At 43.0% G+C, this 23,577-nt stretch overlaps 4 protein-coding genes across 5 annotated transcripts; 2 read left to right on the top strand and 2 right to left on the bottom strand.

Moving 5' to 3' along the window:
* The first annotated feature begins 199 nt into the window (after positions 1–199).
* Positions 200–3,689, top strand: tapbpl (TAP binding protein like). Of its 2 annotated transcripts, none has more exons than XM_083679216.1 (9): positions 200–576; positions 811–1,023; positions 1,231–1,500; positions 1,755–1,955; positions 2,151–2,324; positions 2,471–2,574; positions 2,781–3,009; positions 3,229–3,301; positions 3,578–3,689. In XM_083679216.1, exons 1-8 carry the CDS (start codon positions 531–533, stop codon positions 3,294–3,296), a joined length of 1,305 nt encoding a protein of 434 aa, XP_083535342.1. In that variant the 5' UTR covers positions 200–530; the 3' UTR covers positions 3,297–3,301; positions 3,578–3,689. The 2 variants fall into 2 exon arrangements, with proteins under 2 accessions (XP_083535342.1, XP_083535341.1); XM_083679215.1 differs by having other exon boundaries at positions 3,229–3,296.
* Positions 3,690–5,935: 2,246 nt separating this feature from the next.
* On the bottom strand, positions 5,936–11,900 carry LOC310810771 (vesicle-associated membrane protein 1-like; the record flags this gene model as incomplete). Its single annotated transcript, XM_083678621.1, has 6 exons — positions 5,936–5,997; positions 6,656–6,707; positions 7,995–8,153; positions 9,187–9,352; positions 9,565–9,585; positions 11,890–11,900. 6 exons carry the CDS (start codon positions 11,898–11,900, stop codon positions 5,981–5,983), a joined length of 426 nt encoding a protein of 141 aa, XP_083534747.1. The 3' UTR covers positions 5,936–5,980.
* A 1,763-nt stretch (positions 11,901–13,663) lies between these two features.
* mrpl51 (mitochondrial ribosomal protein L51) lies at positions 13,664–15,833 on the bottom strand. Its single transcript, XM_083678398.1, has 4 exons — positions 15,662–15,833; positions 15,237–15,324; positions 14,424–14,531; positions 13,664–14,179 (listed from the first exon to the last, which is right to left on the bottom strand). The coding sequence occupies exons 2-4, from the start codon at positions 15,316–15,318 to the stop codon at positions 13,983–13,985; spliced, it is 387 nt and encodes a 128-aa protein (XP_083534524.1). The 5' UTR covers positions 15,319–15,324; positions 15,662–15,833; the 3' UTR covers positions 13,664–13,982.
* A 4,686-nt stretch (positions 15,834–20,519) lies between these two features.
* lag3 (lymphocyte activating 3) lies at positions 20,520–23,408 on the top strand. Its single transcript, XM_083678897.1, has 8 exons — positions 20,520–20,680; positions 20,825–20,945; positions 21,194–21,402; positions 21,577–21,834; positions 21,976–22,272; positions 22,393–22,650; positions 22,914–23,035; positions 23,160–23,408. Exons 1-8 carry the CDS (start codon positions 20,635–20,637, stop codon positions 23,265–23,267), a joined length of 1,419 nt encoding a protein of 472 aa, XP_083535023.1. The 5' UTR covers positions 20,520–20,634; the 3' UTR covers positions 23,268–23,408.
* Positions 23,409–23,577: the final 169 nt, after the last annotated feature.

Consider the following 23,577-nt stretch of genomic DNA (forward strand, 5'->3'; position numbering starts at 1 on the left):
GCTGTTTCAATCCGATATTCCCAGCACGACGACGGCTAACACACAGTATCTTCTATTATCGAGCAATAAACTCAGAAGTGCGGACTGGACTAGCCTACATTTTGGATAGTCTGACAGTAACCAATGACTAACAAGCCACGTGCTCTGTCATTGGAGGAGAGGATGCTTTAGTATAAACACTTTTACTTTCGCTCTGCATCTCCTCTGCAAGATGACGCACTTGTTCCGAGCGCTCAAAACCACGCAAATGGCGGATAAATGGCATCTATACGTTATTTAGCCAGTATCTAACTTTGTGAACAACTTTTACATTTTGTTGAGATGTTCTTTTGACGGGCTGTGCAAACATCGTGGTCTGTTGAACTTGAAGTATTCACTGCAAACAAAAGTGAAAGTAGCTGTGAATGTGAGCCTTCTGTATCTATTTTAATAATATTTAAAATGATATGAGCGTGACAATTAGTTCGATTCGATCAAGCTATATATTTATGAAGAAAAAAAAACTGTTGACCGATTATTAACTTGAAAAAATGCTTGAAATTATTATCTTTGGATATTTGACGACATTAGTTTCTGGTAAGACCATTTACTCTGAAACTTCTATGCAAAAATATTGATCATTAAACAAACATTTTCAACATATTTTCAACAATCTTTAATCAATTAAACGTTCAATGATGGCTATATCCTGTATCTGTGTGCTCCTCCATCACTCTCTTCTTTACCCCTCTCTGTCTCCCCATTAATTTTTGTTCTCCCCTCTCTTCTTCTTTTTGACCCTTACTCCCTCCATCTTCTTCCTTGCCTCAGCTCAGGGAGGTGTAGATGTTGTGCTGTCCTGTTCTCTGGTGGAGGAGAGTAGTGGGATGAGGGGAATGGGAGGTGGTGCCCTCTTCACTCGTACTCCAGCTACTCTGGTCCTGAAAGACCTGACCGTGACCCCTGACCTTTCACTTGAAACATTCACCCCGTTCAACCCTCCGGCGATCCCTGATCCTGATGACATCATCTTTGAAGTTAAAGGTGGGTTCATCCATTTCTTTTTCTTCAGAAACATTTGTTACCTGAAGCAATTTGGAAATTGTGCATTGTTATATTGTAATACAAAGCCGTTTTTGGCATCAGTATTTTCCTATTTGGCATTATCAGAAACTTCTTGTGGGTCTCGTTGTGACATAATTAGAACCTGCACATTGACCCCCCCCCCCCCCCCCTCTCTCTCTCTAACAGTGTCGTCCCTTGAGATCCCAGAGGCGGAGCTACTGCTCCATGCCGACTGCAATGAACAGGAAGTGACATGTGAGATCAGCCGCTACTTCCCCCACGGGTCCAAGGAGGGTACAAAAACTGCCTATTTCATTGGCTCCTTGCATGTGGAGGGGGCTGGGCCCAGCTTCACATTGGTCCTGCAGACCCTGACACTTGAGGTGGACCAACCGACTCTTTTACAGACAAAACTGGAACTTCCTCTCAGCCAATCAGGGACTCTACTGACTGAGGGTGAGGATCATACTTTTAGTGAAATGACTTTTTGTTTTTGTGTGATTTTGTTATTACACTGTTAGCTGTACTGTACTAGTAATCACACACCATCTTCCTTACCCCTTTCTTCTGTCTTGCTCTTTCACTCTACTTCTTGCTCCATCACCCCTCTTTCCTCCTCTTTCCATTTCCTTACCTTTTTTAATCTTATCTTCATACTTCTCTCTCCACCACCCCTTTCCCCTTCTCTTTTAATCCCCATACCCCTTCAGCGATGTTCCTGGTGTTTTCTCGCTCGCAGTCCGCCTCCGCTTCTCTGGGGGGCGACGTCCTCCTAAACTGTGGCTACCGGCAGCAGGATCATTCCCCGCGGCAGGAGGTGGGGCTTGATTGGCGGGTGCAGCACAGAGGAAATGGGCGGAAAGTGCTTGGGATGAGGGCGGGGCAGACAGAGACAGAGGAGGGGCAAGCAGGTGAGAAGAATAGTGAATCGCATATTGACCCCTGACCCCTATAGCTCCTACCCCCAGGAGGGTTTCTGATCCTCAGGAAAGGAGCAGATGGCTGTAAACAATAGGATAATGGGTCCATCTTGCACTCTCTTAGGTAGGGTTGAATTTCCACCATATGTACACATTATTGACACATTTGTTTCCGTTACCATTTAGTGCATGTGCATGTGGAGAGAGAGGGCTCGAGCGTGGACACCACCCTGCTGGTTGAAGAGGGTAATGCGTCATTGACTCTGGCCAGGGTGAAGGTGTCAGACGAGGGGACCTACATCTGCACTGTCAGCACCAACCTGTTCCAGGCACAACAGGTTATACAGCTACACGTCACACGTGAGTCATATGTGGAGAAGTGAACAAATGTGAACATTTGAATGTGAACGTATTTTAGTCAATATTGGGTTTCTAAACATGCTTGAAACAAGAAAAGAAACATCCCCTGTCATAAAATCTCTCTCTCCACTTTCTCTCTCTTCTAGAACCTCCCCGTGTCTCTCTCTCTGAGGAGAAGTTGGTATTTCGGGATGAGTCGTCCCAGAAATTGAGCTGCCACTGCAAGCACTACTATCCTCTGGATGTCCAGGTTTATGTCTGCTTTCAAGTTCTATTTCAATTCAAATAAAATTAACTTTTCTATGGTCTCAGCTCAGTCTTTTGACCAACAAATGCCTCATAACCTCAAATATGAAGGTAACAAAGTGATTTGCACCCAGTAACCAGACAGTAAATGAAAGTAGAAGTACAGTAAAGATAACTATCTGTCTCTTTCTGCTATTCCCCCTCTTTCAGATCGAGTGGCTGTCTCTCTCTCCCACAGACACAGAGCCCATCATCCTGTCAGACCAGGTCTCTCTCTCCAGCCACCAGCAGTACAGCGATGGCACCGTCTCCCTCTCCTCCCACCTCACTGTGCACCCCTCCGCCTTCCCCCCTGGAACCTCCATCACCTGCCTGGTGTCCCACCCCACCCTGGCTACACCCATTTCTGTCAGCCTGACTGTAGAAACACCTGAGCCAGGTAGTCATTGCTGTGTGTGTTTGAGATATGCAGGTTCTGTACAGGTCTGCACGTATAATTCTAGCAGATCAAGGTTAAATAGCAGAATCTGTGTATCTCAAACATGCGCATTGACATCAGTTGCTGTGAGGCATTTGTGGAACTTGTGACAAAACAAAATAGCGTCCACCGGTGTTATAGTGTTATTTATTACTATGCTCTTTATTTTCACTCCTACAGATTCCTACTGGATGATCCTGGGTTTTCTGTTCATCACTGTCCTCTTCTTCTACCAGGTCATGAGATAGGTACGGTAAGTTCCGCCCTCTCTCTCTCTGGGTCTACTTGGTTTAACCACTCTTTATACTAAGGCGACAGAGCAGCTTGTAGACGCATAGGAAAAACTCTTACAATTATTACATGGTGTGGTGAAATAATGGATTGTCATTAGCTTTACTTCTTCAGACTAGGAAATGTGTTGTGGGAAACATTTGAAATTTGATGGATGCTCAGTGCATCATATTAATAAGTTGTCCTAACGCTTTTCGATTCCAATCTAACTCACACTTTTCTTCACCCCTTCTTTTAGCGTCACGGGCATGGAGTCTGAAGCTGATCGAAAAAGAAGAGTTACTGTAATGTGAATTGCTGTACACTGTAAAAGATTGTACATTCTTTCTAAATAAATGTTTTTGAATTTCCCCATTGTTGCTTCATTTGCTACAGTATTTGGCAGTATGTGGGTGGTTGTGAAACATTTGTTGGGACAAACATTTTGTATACATTTTGTTATGTTTAAATGTATGATAGAGTATTGACACTGAATGTGGCAATGATAAGTTGTAGACACAGTAATGTAGATGATTTCTTTATTGGCATCAGCAAAAGTGGTAAGCATGCGTTAGAATTCTCATGATCCAGTTGCATCTCTTGCAGTATTATCATGTATAATTCAATTACCTAATAATATTGCACAATATTATTAGATAACTTTGAGTAATCACCACTATTTTCATTCATAAATGCAATTTACATGTAGCTATTTTTCATATTTTTACAATGTGTCAAATAATCTCTCGTTATCAATCTTAGAGAGGAAAACAATCTTTTCAGTAATATCCAACACCCAAACAAAATATAAAGAAAAGAAAAACACATTTTTAGGAGCAGTAGTCTGGCAAAGGTGGTGCTACTTATGGTACTATTTGTATGGAACTACTTGTTTTAGTTTTACTATAGTAGCAATCATTGTTCTTTGCTTTAGTAGAATTCCTCTTTTGAAAGCAAAATTTGGCAAACTCTTGAGCTTCATTGCATTGCATACGCATGAGTTATTAGATCAGAGATACAGTATACACAGGTCCTTAAAACCACTAACAAAAGAAAATATACAATCGGCAGTTAGTTTCAGAAATGGCAGATACATAGGTCACACAAATAGGCAAAACTAGGGACATCGTTTGCCATGCAAGTCAAGTTAGAAACAAACACTTCCATTTGGCCTATACTGTACTATAAGTAACAATGGGTTTTTTTCATATTGTTTTTTTTGTTTTGTTTGATGAGCAAGGAGTGGGTTTGAGCGACTTAGGTATGTCCTCTCTCCCCTTCTCCTGCTTTTGGGAGACTATACAGACTATTTGACCAATTCTCCCAATTCCTGTACACGCTCTACTAGAACGTTAAAGAGAGTGAACACAACCACAGCACAGTAAAGATGCTTACTTCAAAATATCAAAAGAAGTTCCTCTGCCTGTTTAAAATTTAACACATTAACCTGTCTATGGAGGTGTCTGTGTCAAAGACAACCTTTCCTCACACTTATGAATGGTCTATCAATGTAACAGGAGATTGTCTGCATGTGTCTGTCTGTCCATATCTTAAACTATGTCTGTCTGTCTGTCTGTCTGTCTGCGGTACAAGAATAAACATATGCTAAAAGTTAAAGTGTCCCAAAAGTCGCTGCTGCCTTTCCCTGAATTATTCCTCTTTCCTTATTCTCTCTCTCTCTCTCTGTTCTCTTTCCCCCCTTCTACCTATACAGCTATCTCTACTCATTGAATATGGCCTTTCAAAAAATGCCACTGCATTTTCATTGAGCGAGAGACAGTGAGGGAGGAAAATACCAGTAAAGGCCTATCAGCAAAACCTGGAAAAAAGCTACTGGCTACAATGATTTGGATCACAAGGACACACACACACACACACACACACACACACACACACACACACACACACACACACACACACACACACACACACACACACACACACACACAAACAAAATGATCATAATCTTAATCTTAACCATGAGCTTGTATTAGTACAGTAAGTAGTAGTAATAATGGTAGCAGTGGTGGTAGGAGGAAGGGGATCGGGGAGGTTGTTAGGTATGTCAGTATCAATTTACAAATGTTGGGACGCTCTCAAAAAGGTCAAACGAACAAGCTTTGGCGTATCTGGGATAGAAAGGACGGTTATCTCCTGACCTATCACCCTGCACACACACTCTCTCGCTCTCTCTCTCTTTCCCTTCCTCAGTCTACCTCTCTCTGTCTCAGCAGTATGCTCCAGCCTGTGCCTGTGTCACAAAGATTTTCTCATCTCCTCCCTTCCTCATTCATTCCTTCCCTCTCTCTCTCTCTCTCCCCCTCTCTCCCCCACTCTCTCTCTCTCTGCTGCACACTTCAATAATGCATGAGACGCAGAGATGGGAGAAAGTGAATGAGACGCCACGCCAAAACAGAGGAAGAAAGAGGAGGCAAAAAGAAGGGAGGGGACGGAGGACAAAGAGCAACGAGCGCAAAGACATCTAAACACTACTGTCACGTTTAAGTGCAAGATGGTTTGATAGGAGACTGTGTGTAAAAGAGGGAGGGGGGGGATAAATGTGGAGGAGTGGAGCTTGGGTTTGTGTCGTATTTTTTTTTTCTTCTCTTCCCTCTCTTATGTCTTTCTCATGTCTGTGTCCTTCCGCAAAGCTGGGGTACGCTCAATAGAAGAAGTACACTATGATGAGAGGAAAGAAAGAAAGAAAGAAAGAAAGAAAGAGAGAGAGAAAGAAAGGAAAAAATGGGGGGGATACATCATTAGATTATAGGGTCAGCAGATGCATGGGTTCTTCATACACACAAACTATCTGTACTGTATATGTGCAGCAGTTTGCTCAACTGAGACTGTATTCTCTCTCCATTTAGTTGGCTTCATATTTGTCTTCATATTTGTTTTTTCTATTGAACGGCTGGTAACAGAGGTATTATATAAATAATTTACAATAATAAGCTGTCATGAATAATTGACATGAAGTAGACAGTCCAGACCTGGGCCTGTTGTAGTATAAGTGCACTTATGCATATATAAATGTTTTACAAATTAATCTATTTAATTCAGTGGACAGAGAAAATACACAATAATCCAACATTTCAGTTTTCACAATGAATGTAAAAGTGTTTCCTCCCTCCAGTAACTATTTTGGACCAGAGTCTTCTGAATCATAGCTATATCGTATGAATTCAAAATGGCCTGTGTTACACTAACCTTCATCCAAACCGTAGCCGTGTTGATAACTATACCTGATTCATTTTTAACACCAATTTAACACCTGTGAATGTCTTTCAGTGAATCATGGGGATCAATAGAAATCAGGGACTTTGAATACAGTACTTACAGAAAATGATTCCGACCACAATGACTCCAATTATACCCATCATGATCATCATCTGGAAAGAAACAACACAGGAAGGTCTTCAATATGAGGCTGATTCAGAGGGTTCATTCTTCTCAATCATCACTCTATACACGCTAACAAGCCAGATGTTTGACTGAGGTTGATTAATGCAACCAAACATATTCTTGTATCTTATTCACCCGGAAAACACAAACAGCCCTCCAGGGCCAAGACTTGCCCGGACCACAAGCATGCACAAGCGCATGCACACACACACACACACACACACACACACACACACACACACACACACACACACACACACACACACACACACACACACACACACACACACACACACACACACACACACACACACACACACACACACACACACACACACACACACACACACAATCCTTGTATCCAGTGTATCCAATTTGTGTGCTGTTGTTATGCAATTCCTTCAGTAACTGCACACAGTCACAGTAGTGAAAGCTGCAGTGAGAACTTCCCTATTCCCCCCATTCCCTGGAGCGTCTCTCCTCTAACCCACAGCCGCTAATTAACGGGATTAGAGAGTGGGATGACAGCATTCCCTGGACAGACGCTGTGTGTCCGCCTCAACGCTCCTCACCCCACCTTGCTGCCTCCGTTGTGTGGAGCATGATGCTGGCAACACCAGAATTGTGGGTTTGATTCCATTATGGGCCATGTATACTGAATATACTGTACGTTGTATGTTGTACATACAGTGCGGAGAAAAAAGTATCTGAACCCCTACACAGTTTTCACATTGTGTTACATTGGAGCCTGAAATTTAAGTACGTTTAATTAATGTTTCATTATTCTCCAGCTGCTCACGTTGGAGGAATGGCCTGAGTATGCACTATTCACTTTTTAGTGCTAGACAAGAGCCTTTCAGAGAGATTCATGTTCATTAATAAATAATGTTAACCACTATGTTTGCACAGAGATGAGTCCTTCCAACTACTGTGTAATTTGGTAATTGCAGTGCTTTGTACTATTTTTTTTTGGTTTGCCATTGCCAGGGGTTCACATACTAATTCACACAGGACATTTTGGTTATTCATTTTTTTAATATTTCTATCCATTTTTTAAAAAGAAATATTTTTTCTTTCACTTTTAATGTGTGGAGTAGATTGTGTTGATCAGTTTGAAAACAATCAAAATTATATGCATTTAAATTTCAGGCTCAAACATAACAAAATGTGAAAACTGTCACACATATTTTTTCTCTGCACTGTATGTACTGAATATATGTCAACTGTAAATTGGATAAATGACAAGTCTGCTAAAAGACGAGTATTGTCATTACCTTGCAGTTCTTCCACCAGTATTTGTTCTTGAGCTTGGCGGCGCAGCTCTCGAACTGGGAGGCCCCGGCCTGGAGAGCATCAGCTCTGTCATCCAGCTCTGACAGCTTCTGGTCCCTCTCCAGTACCTTATCCACATTCACCCTCATGATGTCTACCACCTAGGAGAGAAGGAGGGGAGGAGAGGAGAGGAGAGGAGAGGAGAGGAGGAGGGGAGGGAAATATGAGTGGAGAGTTAAGGAGAGAAGAGGACAGGAGAGGAGAGGAGAGGAGCGGAGAGGAGGAGATGAAGAGAAGAGAAGAGAAGAGAAGAGAAGAGAAGAGAAGAGAAGAGGAGAGGAGAGGAGAGGAGAGAAGAGGAGAAGAGAAGAGACAATAGTCTACAATATATAGAGGGTGTCTCACATCACTCATCAAATTCATGAAGCATAATACTATTTGAAAACTCCAGTCCTTTACTAGTAGATGGATAGATGAATGACTTCAGGCTCATGATGTTTTATTCTTGTTTATATGAAAAGAATAACTGCCTATATGGCCATCTTCAATAATGTATTTTAGGAACCTGCCATAACATTTTTTCATCCTTCATTCCCTATGCCACACAGCAATCAAATGATCCTGCCATCTTGTCAGACCTATGAAATATCTTGTTGATGCAAGAAAGCCCTCGCCCCAACCCTGACAAGATTTGATTCAATGAGACAGATCTAATCTGATCAGGGTGGGGCAGTGGCTTTCTTCCATCACTGCATAACTGATCAAAATGATTAAGTCATAGCAGCCAAAATTATGTTGAAATGAAATGGTATAATAAATCACGACAGAGTTCACGACACAAAGAATTCCCCCTGTTTGGACAGAGAACAGTGCCCTTTCTATCTGTTTTGTTTCTATGGCTCATTATACAAGGGCTGCATTTCATTCCAGAAAAAGGTTCCTTCCCTTCTGCCTTCACTCATTCAAGAGCTGACAAGGTGGCGCTATTGCTCACACAAATACCCAATTGACTCAGATCCAGGATGGAGAATGAGTGAACAAGTGCAAAGGGCAGGGAACGACTTTATGGAAAGATCTACAGCCCTGTGTTGGCCACTGATAGTAGATCCCTAAATCATATGTAGATACTCTAAAAGTAACACACTGTATCATGTAAGGTTTTGGCCTGGCTTGGCCTGGATTGGCCTGGTTTACCTCCTCCACTTGGGCCTGTGTCTGCTGTAGCCTGCGGTTACTGCTGGTGTTGGGTGGGGCAGGTGGGCCCCCTCCTGGGGCACCATCGGGTCCAGGTGCCCCCGGGGCTCCAGGGGCTCCAGGGGCTCCAGGGGGACCAGCAGGGGCAGCAGCATCTGGGGCAGACCTGGTGAGGGGGAGATGTGGAAAGGGAGGGAGGAGGGGCGAGGCGAAAGGGAGATGAGGTGACATTTTACATTCACTGGACGCCCGTTATCCAGAGCGACTTACTGTGAAGAAGCCTAAACAACCTCATCATACAAGCATCGGAAAATCGTTGTTGGAATTAAGTGTCGCAGTACTAAAACATAAGTGTATAATTCAAAGCCCAAGACATACCATGAGAAGGAGGGTGAGAAACTGGGACAGGGAGAAGAGGGAGAGGAGAGGATTAGAATGTTGTGACGTGAAGGGAGGTAAAGAGGAGAGGGGGAGAAAACCCCTCCAGGTAGGTAGAGGAAGGTAAGAAGGATATGAGAGAGGAGAAGAGGAAGCTACAATAATAGTGGAAAATATAAGAGAGAGGGGTGAAGGTTGGAGGTGTAGGATGGAGAGAGGGGTGTAGGATGGAGGTGTAGGAGGGAGAGAGGGGTGTAGGATGGAGGTGAAGGTTGGAGAGAGGGGTGTAGGATGGAGGTGTAGGAGGGAGAGAGGGGTGTAGGATGGAGAGAGGGGTGTAGGATGGAGGTGTAGGATGGAGAGAAGGGTGTAGGATAGAGAGAGGGGTGTAGGATGGAGAGAGGGGTGAAGGATGGAGAGAGGGATGTAGGAGGGAGAGAGGGGTGAAGGATGGAGAGAAGGGTGTAGGATAGAGAGAGGGATGTAGGATAGAGAGAGGGGTGTAGGATGGAGAGAGGGGTGAAGGATGGAGAGAGGGATGTAGGAGGGAGAGAGGGGTGTAGGATGGAGAGAGGGGTGAAGGATGGAGAGAGGGGTGAAGGATGGAGAGAGGGGTGAAGGATGGAGAGAGGGGTGAAGGATGGAGAGAGGGGTGAAGGATGGAGAGAGGGATGTAGGAGGGAGAGAGGGGTGTAGGATGGAGAGAGGGGTGAAGGATGGAGAGAGGGGTGAAGGATGGAGAGAGGGGTGAAGGATGGAGAGAGGGGTGTAGGATGGAGGTGTAGGATGGAGAGAAGGGTGTAGGATAGAGAGAGGGATGTAGGATGGAGGTGAAGGATGGAGAGAGGGGTGAAGGATGGAGAGAGGGGTGAAGGATGGAGAGAGGGGTGAAGGATGGAGAGAGGGCAGAGAGAATGTAAGACTTACATGTAAGTTACAATCCAAGAAGGATTTACAGTATGAGAGAGTTAGTAGGAGGAGAGGAGGAAGAGCGGGATAATAAGGGTAATAAGATAAAGGAATTAAGGGTTATATGATGGAAGAGGGGTAAAGGGAGGGGATGAGAAGAGGTTTAAGGGTAAAAAGAAGAGGTTAAGAGAGAGGGATGAGGAGAGATGGAGTAAGAGGAGGGGTGTGAAGGAGAGAAGGGATGAGAGTAAGAGGAGGGGTGTGAAGGAGAGAAGGGATGAGAGTAAGAGGAGGGGTGTGAAGGAGAGAAGGGATGAGAGTAAGAGGAGGGGTGTGAAGGAGGGAAGGGATGAGAGTAAGAGGAGGGGTGTGAAGGAGAGAAGGGATGAGAGTAAGAGGAGGGGTGTGAAGGAGAGAAGGGATGAGAATAAGAGGAGGGGTGTGAAGGAGAGAAGGGATGAGAGTAAGAGGAGGGGTGTGAAGGAGAGAAGGGATGAGAGTAAGAGGAGGGGTGTGAAGGAGAGAAGGGATGAGAGTAAGAGGAGGGGTGTGAAGGAGAGAAGGGATGAGAGTAAGAGGAGGGGTGTGAAGGAGAGAAGGGATGAGAGTAAGAGGAGGGGTGTGAAGGAGAGAAGGGATGAGAGTAAGAGGAGGGGTGTGAAGGAGAGAAGGGATGAGAGTAAGAGGAGGGGTGTGAAGGAGAGAAGGGATGAGAGTAAGAGTGGATTAAGAGAGAGGGACAAAGAGAGGGAGAGAGGGGGTAAGAGGGAGAGTGGGTAAAGACAGAGGGATAAGGACAGAGAGAGGGGGTGAGGGGGTAAGAGGAAGAGTGGGTAAAGACAGAGGGATAAGGACAGAGAGAGGGGGTGAGGGGGTGAGGGGGGAGGGTTTTAAGCACAGACTGAACTGGACAATCTCATTTACATTTACATTTTTTTACATTTAGCAGATGCTTTTATCCAAAGCGACTTACATTTGTCTAAAGTAAGTGAGTCATCTATACATCAGTCATCATAAGCACAACTCTATGGTAGGACCAGGGGCCATTGGCAGTCACAATGCTGGAAGGAAGAATTACTTTTTTTTTTCTCCGCACTGCTACTACCTTAGACTGCTGAAGAGAGCCAACTCCAAAATGTACACTGTACAATGTTACTCTTTCTAATATACAGTATTACTCCTTCCATCATATACATCCATTCCATTGATGTGAGAAGTATTTTGATGTTGTCAAATATACATGTGGCATTAACTTGTTTTATAGGTGCAGAACAGTCTTGACCCAGACGCCTTGAGTACAGTAGTACACGTACTGTAATTTGATATTCAGACGAACAAAGGGTATTAGGCCTACCCTCAGACTAATCAATTCACATTGATATTGATATTCTGATATTCAGGTACAATTTTAGTGACCTGGAAGTCATGTGGCTAAAATAAATGCTCTAAAATCTCACATTTCTGTACTAAAGTAAACCACTACTGTTAATGTAAATACAAATAAACAACTGCATTTATCTGGACAGTTGACTGTGAGAAATCAACTCCACACTACATTATTCAGTAACGCTGTGACGGGAAAATCACTTGCGTCAGCAAAATAATTCATGCTGAAACAAATCAATAGAGGAAAATCAAGGAAAGAGCACAACAAAAAGACAGATATGAACAAAAGAATAGAAGAGATATTGTAGGGATTATGCTGAGTGGAATTAGATTTATAGTAAAAAAATAAATAAATAAATAAAACTGAGAAAAAGAAAAGATGAAAATCCGCATTGATACTCACATCTTCTATGCAGCTGCTTGGAACTGACTCACTGACAGTGAGCGGTGAGGGGGGAGACGGGGAGTGAGAGAGCGGCGAGGGGGGAAGGGTCTGAAGTAAAAAAAAGAAAAAAAAAGAAGCGAAATCACAAAAAGAAAGGAACAAATCTCGGCTGTCGTCCAAAGGAGACCAAAACCTCAGATATCCGACTGATTAAAGTGCCGCGTTAATAACTAACAGTTGCAGACGCTGGTGCAGTAATCTCAAAGCGATGCTTTTGCACCGCAAGTCATCACTAAAGTACCGCACTACCGAGGCACGCGTCGGGTAATAATTCACTCGCGGAACGGGACCAGGGGTTGCAAGTGAAAGGATGATGCACGAATTCTCAATTTCAAGGGAAAACCAGTTAATTTGTAAACTCCACCAGAGATAAATCCAAGGATAGGCCTACTTGAAGGAAAAATGTTTGAAGGATAGACGAATGCAAGATATTGAAGTCCAGGCTATTCCAAAGGATGCTGTGTCGAGATGCTCAAAACTGGAGAGAATAACCCCACAAAGGATGTGGTTGCAAGTTTCCTCCTCTAAAAGCTATACACAACTAATTTCGAGTTTCGTTTAGATTAACTAATCGTTTAATTTCACTGTATTTTTTTCCCTTATTTTCTAATAGCCTACCACCGCTGTCCCCCCTCTCCAGGCGAGAGTGTGTGTGCAAGCGAATCGTCGTGTGTCGTTTTGTGGGTTAGTGCGGTCGTTTCGCTTGTGTGTATGTGATGGTACTATACTGCAATAATGCGTCGCTCCCCTTCCCTTCCCTACAGTTGGACTCATAACGATGGTGCGGTACCTCTTTCCCAACCCCCTCCCTCCCTCCCTCCCTCCCCCCTTACTTGCTCTCCCTCTCCCCCTCTCCCTCAACACTTTGCAGTACTGCAGATTTCTCTCTGTGTCGGATAGGGCGGCAGGACGACACTGCGGTACATTGCTTAGTGCAGAATGTTGACTCGGCTGTTTTCCCCATAGCTGAGTTCTCCCTTCTCTGGGACTTTACTATAGGCTATCACTTGCCTCGAGTCATACCCCTCCTCAAAAAACATCTCCCTGGCCCAATATTTATTTCAAACCCGGCTATGAGCTCCGTTTAGTCAATGAATATAAACGTGAGGAGGTGCGCAGTTTTCCATAGGAAGTGATAAGCAACCATTACTTTGCATTTACATTGAAAACCTGCTTGCCCGTGGGGAAAAAAAAACATTTTGGATATGGTAAGGGCCTGCAATAGAACCATTGGATAATTGATTTATTGCGATAAATTACAATTATTATATTTATGGTATACATATAATTATAAATATTATAATAAGTGTAAATATGCATATTTTACTCCCCACAACTTCACAATAACTCACTCACATGTCAATACAAGCCTGTGTTTATTGACACCATTCAAATAACCCAAAATGCATCCACAACAATTATTGTAGACCCTAGTGTGGAATGTCAATTTGATAGCATCAAACTATCAAACTCTAGTTGTCACTCAAGTATTCCTGACCACCTGCATTCAGTTTCACACATTGATTTAGTCGCAATACATCATGAAGAATTCAACATTGGTGTCCTTTTCCAGCTTTAAAGAGTCTGTATGTTGTCCAGTCAGTGGGTTAGGGTTAGGGTTATATTCCGTCTGGCCCTGCTTGTATCAGCAGTATTGGCCTATTTGGTCTGTACCAGATTAGCGGTGTTTGCCATAACGGTTGAAGTGGCGGTAAAGGAAGCGGATCCTCTTCTCCATATTGTGCCTGTCGAGCGTCATCATCCTGTCTCCAACCATTTTCTTCTTCCTGATCAGGCGCTGCAGCTCGTTGCCTTTAAAAGCCCTCACCCAGACGGGGCCGGAGATCAGGTCTCGAGGGTGGGCTTTGAAGTCACCTGCAGACACAAAGCAAGAACATCAAGTTCCTTTGTCTGCAGACCAGTGTAGTTGAAGCAGAGGTCATGGCAAGAGGAAGCCATTTTTCAACCCTTTAGTCTCAAATGGTTAATTATCCGCCTTCAACCACCAGATGACCCCTACAGTCAAAAGATAGGCTACATGACAGCACTATGATGGGAACGTGACCTAAAATATTCATATTATTGGTGAAGCTCTGACTGCAGAGGGAAACTCACTCACCTAAAATTCCAATGTTGTCATAAACCCCAAACATGCTCCTCTTTTCAGTCCATCTGTCCACCTTCTTCGGTTCAGGGATGGCATGCATACGGACTCGACAGCACACACCTGCAGAATACACATTACACAAACTTTCCTACACATTTTGCAGCTTCTTACACACAAAATATCCCATACAATATACACTCATGAACACTTTATTAGGAACACTATACTAATACTGGGTAGGGCCTCCCTTTGCTCTCAAAACAGCCTCAATTCTTCGTGGCATTGATTCCAAAAGATGTCGGAAACATTCCTTTGAGATTCTGGTCCATGATGACATGATTGCATGACACAATTCCTGCAGATTTTTCAGGTCCACTTTCAAGCTATGAATCTCCTGTTCTACCACATCCCATGTCCATGAAACCAGTTTGAGACCACTTTTGCTTTGTGACATGGTGCATTATCATGCTGGAAGTAGCCATTAGAAGATAGGTAAATTGTGGCCATGAAGGGATGCACATGGTCAGCAACAATACTCAAATAGGCTGTGGCATTCAAGCGATGATTGATTGGTATTAACAGGCCCAAAGTGTGCCAAGAAAACATTCCCCCACACTATTACACCACCTCCAGCATGAGAAGGTGTACAGGTGTTCCTAATAAAGTGTTCAGTGAGTGTATGTCCTGAATGTTGTATAGCCTAAATTTTGTAAACACATTAGACACTAGTAGCCACACGTTTTATTCTGAATTCAGGATCCTAAAAGACTGTGAATGACAACAGCTGCACTGCAATGCATGTAATATTGTAGCTACTATACCTACCACTGGTTATGTGTCTGGTGGTTTGGAAGGTAGAATGCCAAAGGGACACTCCAGCTTTCATCAACCCTCCCAATATAGACATGGCTCACTTGAAACACGGGGAAGGAAAGTCAGAATTACTACATGCATGGGTATTTTTGGATAGTTGCCCTTCGCTAATAATTTCAACACGCGAAGTTACAATTCTATAAACTGTCATATGCCTACTACTGCTTCTCAGTAAATGACAGACAAGACTAAAACAACTTCAGCAGATAAAGCACAGTTAATTTGTTGTAAGTCGCTTTGGATAAAGGCGTCTGCTAAATGCCATAAATGTAAATGAATGTTTTAGCTGCCCCACATTTCTTTAATGGATGGATACAAACTGTAAACACACGACCGAGCGAGCTAGTAGTAGCTAGCACCAAGCGAGCAATAATTACCTGTGGTGTTTCACGTCTTTGACACGTATTTACACACTTTGTATAATACAATTACAAAACAAAGACAGGGATTATAAACTAGTTATAACCTGTAAACAATAGCAAAACCCTGTTATCAAAGCTCTGACATGACTAAAGTCATGCAGTTGTCACTATGGGGGCTTCCATCTTACAGTAACTCCCAGGATGCAACGCGCATTTACCGTAGAGTCTCTGAACAACCGCATTGGTAATTCTCTTCATGAGGGCACTGGGCATTCACTGCACTGAGCAAGTGAGCTGCTTGGCAACATTTCTTTTTACCACTAGATGGACATATTCTCATAGTTAGAAATAATTATATACATCCGCATGTGCTAATAACAAAGGAAGGAAGGAAGGTGACATGGTAGAGTTTGGCTTGCATTCGAGGAAACAGTGATGTGAGCATGCAGCTATGGTAATTCAAATCGTATAAGTTGATCTTCAATTAACTCAAAAAGTTTGATTAAAGTAGGACCAAATGACTCCTGCCACTCTGTAGACCTGAAGGCTATCAGTTTCTGTGCAGTTATCTGTGAGGTCAAGTTTTCACACACACATTCAAACTACAGTGCCCTCCATAAGTATTTGAAAGAGGAAGCATTTTGTCTTCTTTTAACTGTATACTCTAACAGTTTGGATTTTAAATCAGTTACTATTGGGTCAAAGTAAAGATTCTCAGCTTTAATTCAGTGGATTCTTTTTTCAGATTGGGTTCACTATTTAGAAAGCACAATATTTTTAAAACACACTCCCCCTATTTCATGGCTCTAAAAGTATTGGAAAAATCATAAAATGTCCAAATAAAGTGATTAGTATTTGATCAACAATCCTTTGCATGAAATAACTGTCTGAAGTCTGCGACCCATTGACCCCACCGATGCTGGGTATATTCTTTGGTGATGCTCTGCCAGGCCTGTACTGCAGCTATCTTCAGTTGTTGTTTATTTGTAGGTCTTTTTTTGCCTAAAATCTCATCATGAGGAAATTAAATGCATGTTCAATTGGATTTAAATCTGAAGATTGACTTGGCCAGTGAAGAGCATTCCGCTTTTGGCCCTTTGATCCTTTTTTCTCCAAACTTTTTTTCTCCTCTTGCAATCACTCTGGTACCTGATCATATTCATCTTATCTGTCCAGACCTCTGCAGGCTTTTTAGGTAATTTTTAGCAAACTGTAACCTAACCACCCTTTTTGAGGATAACTAGTGGTTTGCACCTTGCAGTGAAGCCTCTGTAGTTCGCATGGTGCCGTATTCTGCAGATGGTAATCTCTGACACATTCACGTCTACCTCCTGGAGAGTGGTCCTGATATGTGCGACAGTTTGTTTTGGGGTTTTTTCTTAATTATGGTGAGCATTCTTCGGTCATCCACTGCAGAAGTCGTCCTTGGCATACCAACTCATATGTGATTGCTGAGCTCACCAGTGCATTCTTTATTTTTTTTAATGATGTTACAAACTGTTGATTTTGGTATGTCTAAGGTTTTGGCTATGTTTCTGATAGATTTTTCTATTTCAGCCTCACAATGGCTTCCTTGACATTCATTGGTGTCTCTTTGGTCCTCATGTTGGCAGACCTATAATCAATACTAGACATTGACATTTCTATGCCTGCACACATGATGTAACAGAACACACCTGACTCACCAGAAACACCAGGCCAATTTTCCAATACTTTTGGTTCCCTGAAATAGGGGCCAATCTTTAAAAAAAAACATTGAACACTAGAATAATACATAGGCTGCTACTCACTTGAACACACACAGAGTTTTCACACCACACACACACACACACACACACACACACACACACACATTGCACACGCACACACACACACACACACACACACACGCACGCACGCATGCACACACACAGACACACACACACACACACACACAATGTGATGGTTTCAGTCTTACTACACCCAAGACAGCTGGATGGAATATAAGATATGTCAGCTTCAAAGAAACAAGCACAGCAGAAATGAATTCTGTCTAATTTTCGTTTCTGCTTTGACGTCAATGCCCCTTGATGGAAAATAACCATTTAAAACATAGGCTACTCGACTATAAGATATAATTCCAAAGATTCCCTAATTCAACGTGTTACAGTATGTTATACATGGGCAGTGCAGCGTCTGCATGTGCAATGTGCATCATGTTTTGGAAAGTTTTGGGCTAGATCCACTCACAGTGCACATTTTAAAAAGTGAAGTAATGCGCATGATTGATGAAGCAAGGAAAGTTCCACATAGGGCTAGCATAATACAAGACCAGTTTATATTCAAGCGCTGCTTTTTTTACTGTAAGTCACAGGTGCAAACTTTGCAATGGGATCTTATTATACAGTAGGAGGTATCAATGATGCATTGGCAATGATTACGATGAATGATCATTCTTATAATACAGATTGGGATAGAAACCTAAACAACTATACTTTGAGGTTAACGGTATGCTTCCATTTACTCAGACTGCATGTCACTTCTTTGTTTGTGTGTTTCTAATTGGCATACTTCCCATTGTATCTGCACACACTTTACATCAGTGGAGGCTGGTAGAGGTAGAAATCGGAGGACAGGCTCATTGTTATGCATGGAACGGAATCAGGAATGATATCAAACACTCGTTTGATACCATTCCTCAATCTGTTCCTTTCATTACAATGAGCCTGTCTTCCGATTTCTACCTCTACCAGCCTCCCCTGCTGTACATAGATAACTAAAGGCAATCAAGTTCAAGAAGGTTAACGTCGGGGGAGAAAAAGCGCTGAACAGGCAGAGCCTACACCAGTTTACCTCCTTCACTCATCCGCCTCCTATCTTGGGCTGCCAGTAATGCTGACCATTTCAGCCTAGATGAGGCAAGTGCTGTGGTAAGATAAGTACGCCTGTGTCAGCCCAGTTTGAATCAATCTGCCTACCATTAAAATACACCCACAAGAATTACGAATAAAATGAAGAGGAACACATTTAGTCATTATGACTACATTTGGATTATTATTATTGGATGATTATTATTGGATGATTCTGCTGGGATGAGGGAGAGATTGGGTGCTTTATGATGTAGGGAGTGATAAATGGGCAGGAACAAATGAGTGATAGCTCGACAACAGAAATTCTACTGAAGTTAACTTGTTTAAATATTTTCCGAGGGCAATGTGATTTGCATAACTAAATCCTTCATCCTGATTGATTGTTTCCATGTGAGGGGCTCTCTTTAAAAGACTTTCCTCCATGACAGCCTCACCTCTTATTCAAATACAGTAATGCAGTTTAAAGATCAGCTAGAGGAAAGACCACCTCATACAACAAGTGATTCACAGATGCCCCCCACAATCCCAGAGAGAGAGAGAGAGAGAGAGAGAGAGAGAGAGGGGGAGAAACGAAAGAGAGGGGGTGAGGGTTAGGTCTCAATTACTGTGCCATCAAACAAAGGTGAGCACACACTGCCTGTGGTTTTAACACGTTTACATCAGAATTTGGTGGTTTTTGATATGAGGCGTCGGGGAGAGAGTTGATGGATGAGATAAGAAGATGTATCTGGCTCAGACAGCAGAGACACACGCCTGTTTAAAAAAAAACAAAAAAAAACAAAAATATGTCTGTCAAAAGAACAGAAACAACTCTGAATCTCCACCCACATGTTTTCCATTGCCATTCTTTCTACATATCGATCTATCTTTCTATCTATCTACTGTATCTTAGTGTCTATGAATTGCATATACAGTACAGAATAGTATAATTTAGTACATTTTCCACTGCAAGCAGTGTAAATTTGCTTTTAGTTTTGATGGTCCTCACTCCTGGAACAATCTAAAAAATACATTACCGTTACAGTTAAAATATTGATTGAGGCCCTCTTTGATGGTCCTCTTTCTTGACTGTGTTTTATAATGTTGTAGTTTGCCAGACAGTGTGCCTCTGAATATTGCATATACTCCCACAGCTTCTGGGGGTGAGATAATTTTCCCTAAACTCTAGAATAGTTGTAGATTAGTGGATGCATTGACTAAGGTTGTAGGGAGAGGGAGAGATGCAAAAGGAGAAGGTGAGTCACTCTTATCATCAACATCAGTATTCTCCATCATAACAATGCATGCATACCAATTGCTAACCACCATTCATACAATGACATGTATTACTGGAATAGGCCCTGTTCTCATATGCTGATTATGGTAGAGCATAACCAGTGAGAAAGGATACAGTGGTTTGATTGTGCACACTTTCCTGCCTCCATTTTCAAGGCAAACCCTGTGGCTTCCTGTAAGTTACACTGATTAAATACATTGAAGAGGTTGTTTTGTTGTCTCTCTTAGATATAACTCCATATCAAGCATGTGTTCTTGTGTTTTTATCATCTGCTATACCAATGCATTATAATGAGGCTGTACTACATTACTGTGTATTCAATTATAATGAGAGTGTTTTGATGCCACTTTGGGGCATTATATCAAATATAGATACTGTGCCTTAAGTAATTCAAATGTGCAGAATTTTGTAAAGCAGAAAAAGAGAGCGGGAGAGAAAGATTGAGAGAGAGAGAGAGAGAGAGAGAGAGAAAAAGAGAATCCGTGGGAGAGTGTAGGACTCCCTGTTTGTCTTGTTCTCTTACAGTTTCCATGTTGCGTCAGTGAGACTGACACAGACCGCATCAAAGACGGCATCTCAACCCAAAAGTCACATGACTAGAGGGATTGCCTGGTCTGACAACCCCCGCCCGCCCCTTCGCCTGCTCCCACCTGCCACCCACAGGCCTTTATATATCAACCCCAGTTCACAGAAACGCACAGACAACAACCCAGAGATCAAACGAAGAAGAAGAGAGAGAAATCACAGAGAGGGATAGAGAGATAGACACAGAAACTGAGGCACGATACGACCAGGTGAAAATAAAAGGGCACTATTTAGACTAAAGGTTTGTAATCAGAGAACGGAGAAAACAATTCAAGACCATGTGGCAATTTCTCACCCTTTTGGGAACTACACTGCTAGTGACAGGTGAGATCTTTTATTCATATAACTATGGATTAATGTACATGCTCATTCATGTGTTTAAATTGCTAGCACAAAATCAAATCAATTATATTTTCATTTATAAGAGGTGCTACTGTATAACTTGATTGAATGTGTGTGCTTCCATAGGTGGTCTATGTGAGCCTGATGAGGTGGTTGTGGGGGCAGGGTCCCAGGCAGTGTTACCCTGTGTCTGTCGCCCTACCTCAAACTCTGCAGCCGCCATCCACTGGAGCAAGAGCATTGGAAGGTAAGACACTGCATTTCTCTCCATCCTATCTGTGACTCTCATCTTTTCCTGCTCTCAGATTTTCTGATATCCCAAGTCACCCTCTCCATCTCTATCACCCTCTCTATCTCCATCTATCTCAATCTCTGTCTTTCTCTGTATCTCTCCCCTCTTTCAGTCAAACAAAGTCTTCTGTATTGCATTTGCATCGGTCTACCCCACACAGTACTTACAGATCCTCATCTACTCATCTCTCCATGCACCCACAGCACAGTTTGGAGGAAGCAGAAGAGTGGAGTGGAGTTCTGGGGACCAGGCACTGCCAAGCGCGTTCAGTGCCCCCACTCAGAGGTTGGCATGGGGGACTACAGCCTGTACATAAAAGAGGCCAGGGAAGAGGATGGGGGAGAGTACAGCTGCAGAGTGAAGGATAGAGAGCAGCTGGTTCACAAGAAGATCATGCTCAGGGTCATCAAAGGTAAGACGCTATAGGAAACATCTGACTTCAATCCAATTTCAGTGATAGTATGAACATTGATCTTAAGTGCTCTAATAATTATGTATTCGGTTATTATACTTACGAACGGTTATATTGTTTATCATACACCTATGACTAACTCACGCCGCCTCTGCGTATGTTTTTCTTCGACAGTGTCTGTCTCACCACCTGTCCTAGTGGAGGGCTCCAAAGTGTCGATCGCTTGCAATGTCACCCCGTGGCCAAAGGGGGCCACTGTGAGCTGGAGGTTCAATGGGAAGAATTTTCTCCCAGAGAATCTGAGTGTCATCACAGAGGGTTTGAAGACTTATTTGCAGGGTAAAGCCTCTCTAGACATGACGGGAGACTGGACCTGCGTTGTGAGGTACAGGACAAAAGAGGAGAACTCCACCCAGGCGCTGACAGTGAGAGGTGAGGGCTCAGCCACGGTGATAGAACCTTCAATTGAATGAGTTTTGGACCTTGAAGATGATGATTACTTAAGTGGCCTATGTCTCTCCCCCTCTCTCCATTATCTCTTTCTCTCTCTCTCCCTCTTTCTCTCTCTCTCAGGGATCGTTAACCCCTCCAGTGACAGTGCCTCGGTGTATGCTGAGGTGGGAACTGCAGTCATCCTCCCCTGTGTGTTCTCCGCCAGCCTCACCCCATTCAACCCAGAATGGGAGAGACTGAACGAGGGATCCAACCCTCTTCCCCTCCCTCTCTTTTTTAACCTGTCCTCCCTGTCTTTCTGGGACCGGTCGGTGCATGTGGGGGAGGTGGTGCCCGCGATCGGAGGCAGATACAGGTGCTCAGGGACCGTGGATGGAAGCAGGCTGGCCAGAGAGGTACAGCTGGTGACTGCCCAAGGTGAGCCACCTAGCCAGCACCTGGTATACATTAGTATACAGTATAGCAATTATGGATTATTGTAAAAACGTGCAGGACATCTTTCTATGACTCTGACCCCTGTGTGTTCTCTCCCCTCAGTGCTTAGCGACACACCGTCTACCCAGAGAGCCCCAGTGACATTGACCTGTCACCTTAGCAATGCCAGTGAGGTCACTGACTACGAGTGGGTCAAGGTGACCTATGCTCTCAATGGCACCCAATCGGTGATCCCGGTCCAGAAGGGGAAGGTTCTGAGGATCACAGAGGAGACAGAGAAGAACTCTGGTGAATGGGCATGTCGCTTCTACGGGAAACAAGGGATTCTGGGAAATGCAACATACCACCGGCAACTGATGAGTGAGTCAACTACCTACTTTTATGAATTTACTTGTGATAACAAATAACAAATGGTAATAAGAAAAGCATGAACCTAATTTGTAAAGTAAGAGTTGCAGAATAACAGCACACAAACTACCCTGTATTTACAATGTAGATTACTGTAATTCAAATCATACAATAAAAACAACATGATGTGAAAATGGCTTGTTACATGAATAGTCCCATTGTACAGTAATTCCATACAAAATCTCTTCATTAATTGATCCTTGGTTTCTTCATAGGCGGTCTGACTGGTGAGAATGAGCCAGAGGCATCCAATAACACTGCCACAGTAATTGGCCTTGTTTTTCTTCTCTTGGTGCTGCTGTTGGTTTTGGTGCAGATGTACAAAAACCATCAGAGGGTAAGTCAAACCACGGCGGTTGTGTGTGTGTGCGTGTGTGTGTGCGTGTGTGTGTGTGTGTGTGTGTGTGTGTGTTATATGTTTTCCAATACATTTTTTAAATGTTTTTCTTACTTCTTTACAGAGAAGCAGGATCCTGCAGTACCCTGCCTTGGAGACTATTTCTCATGCTATCTCAAATGAGAGGGAGGACAGAGAGAGGAATAGAGTGAAAGATGAAGAGGTTGCATAGTAACATTTCTGCAATATGACATTTGAAAACATTTAAACATTTGTTGAAGATCAATGTTTGAATGTGTACTATTATTGGGAGATTGTGTGTGTGTGTGTGTGTGTGTGTGTGTGTGTGTGTGTGTGTGTGTGTGTGTGTGTGTACGTGTGTGATTTTCTGTGTATGAATTCAGTGTAGCCATTTGTAGCAGTACATTTCTTCCTACTTTGAGAAGTGTGTTTTGAAATCCTGTATATATGCCTTTTAATTTCACGAACATTTACTGTATATATTTTTATAATGTTGTAATGTAAAGGGATCTGTGAATAAA

Source organism: Argentina silus (assembly GCF_951799395.1).
Source record: "Argentina silus genome assembly, chromosome: 10".
In the NCBI taxonomy this organism is placed as follows: Eukaryota; Metazoa; Chordata; class Actinopteri; order Argentiniformes; family Argentinidae; genus Argentina; species Argentina silus.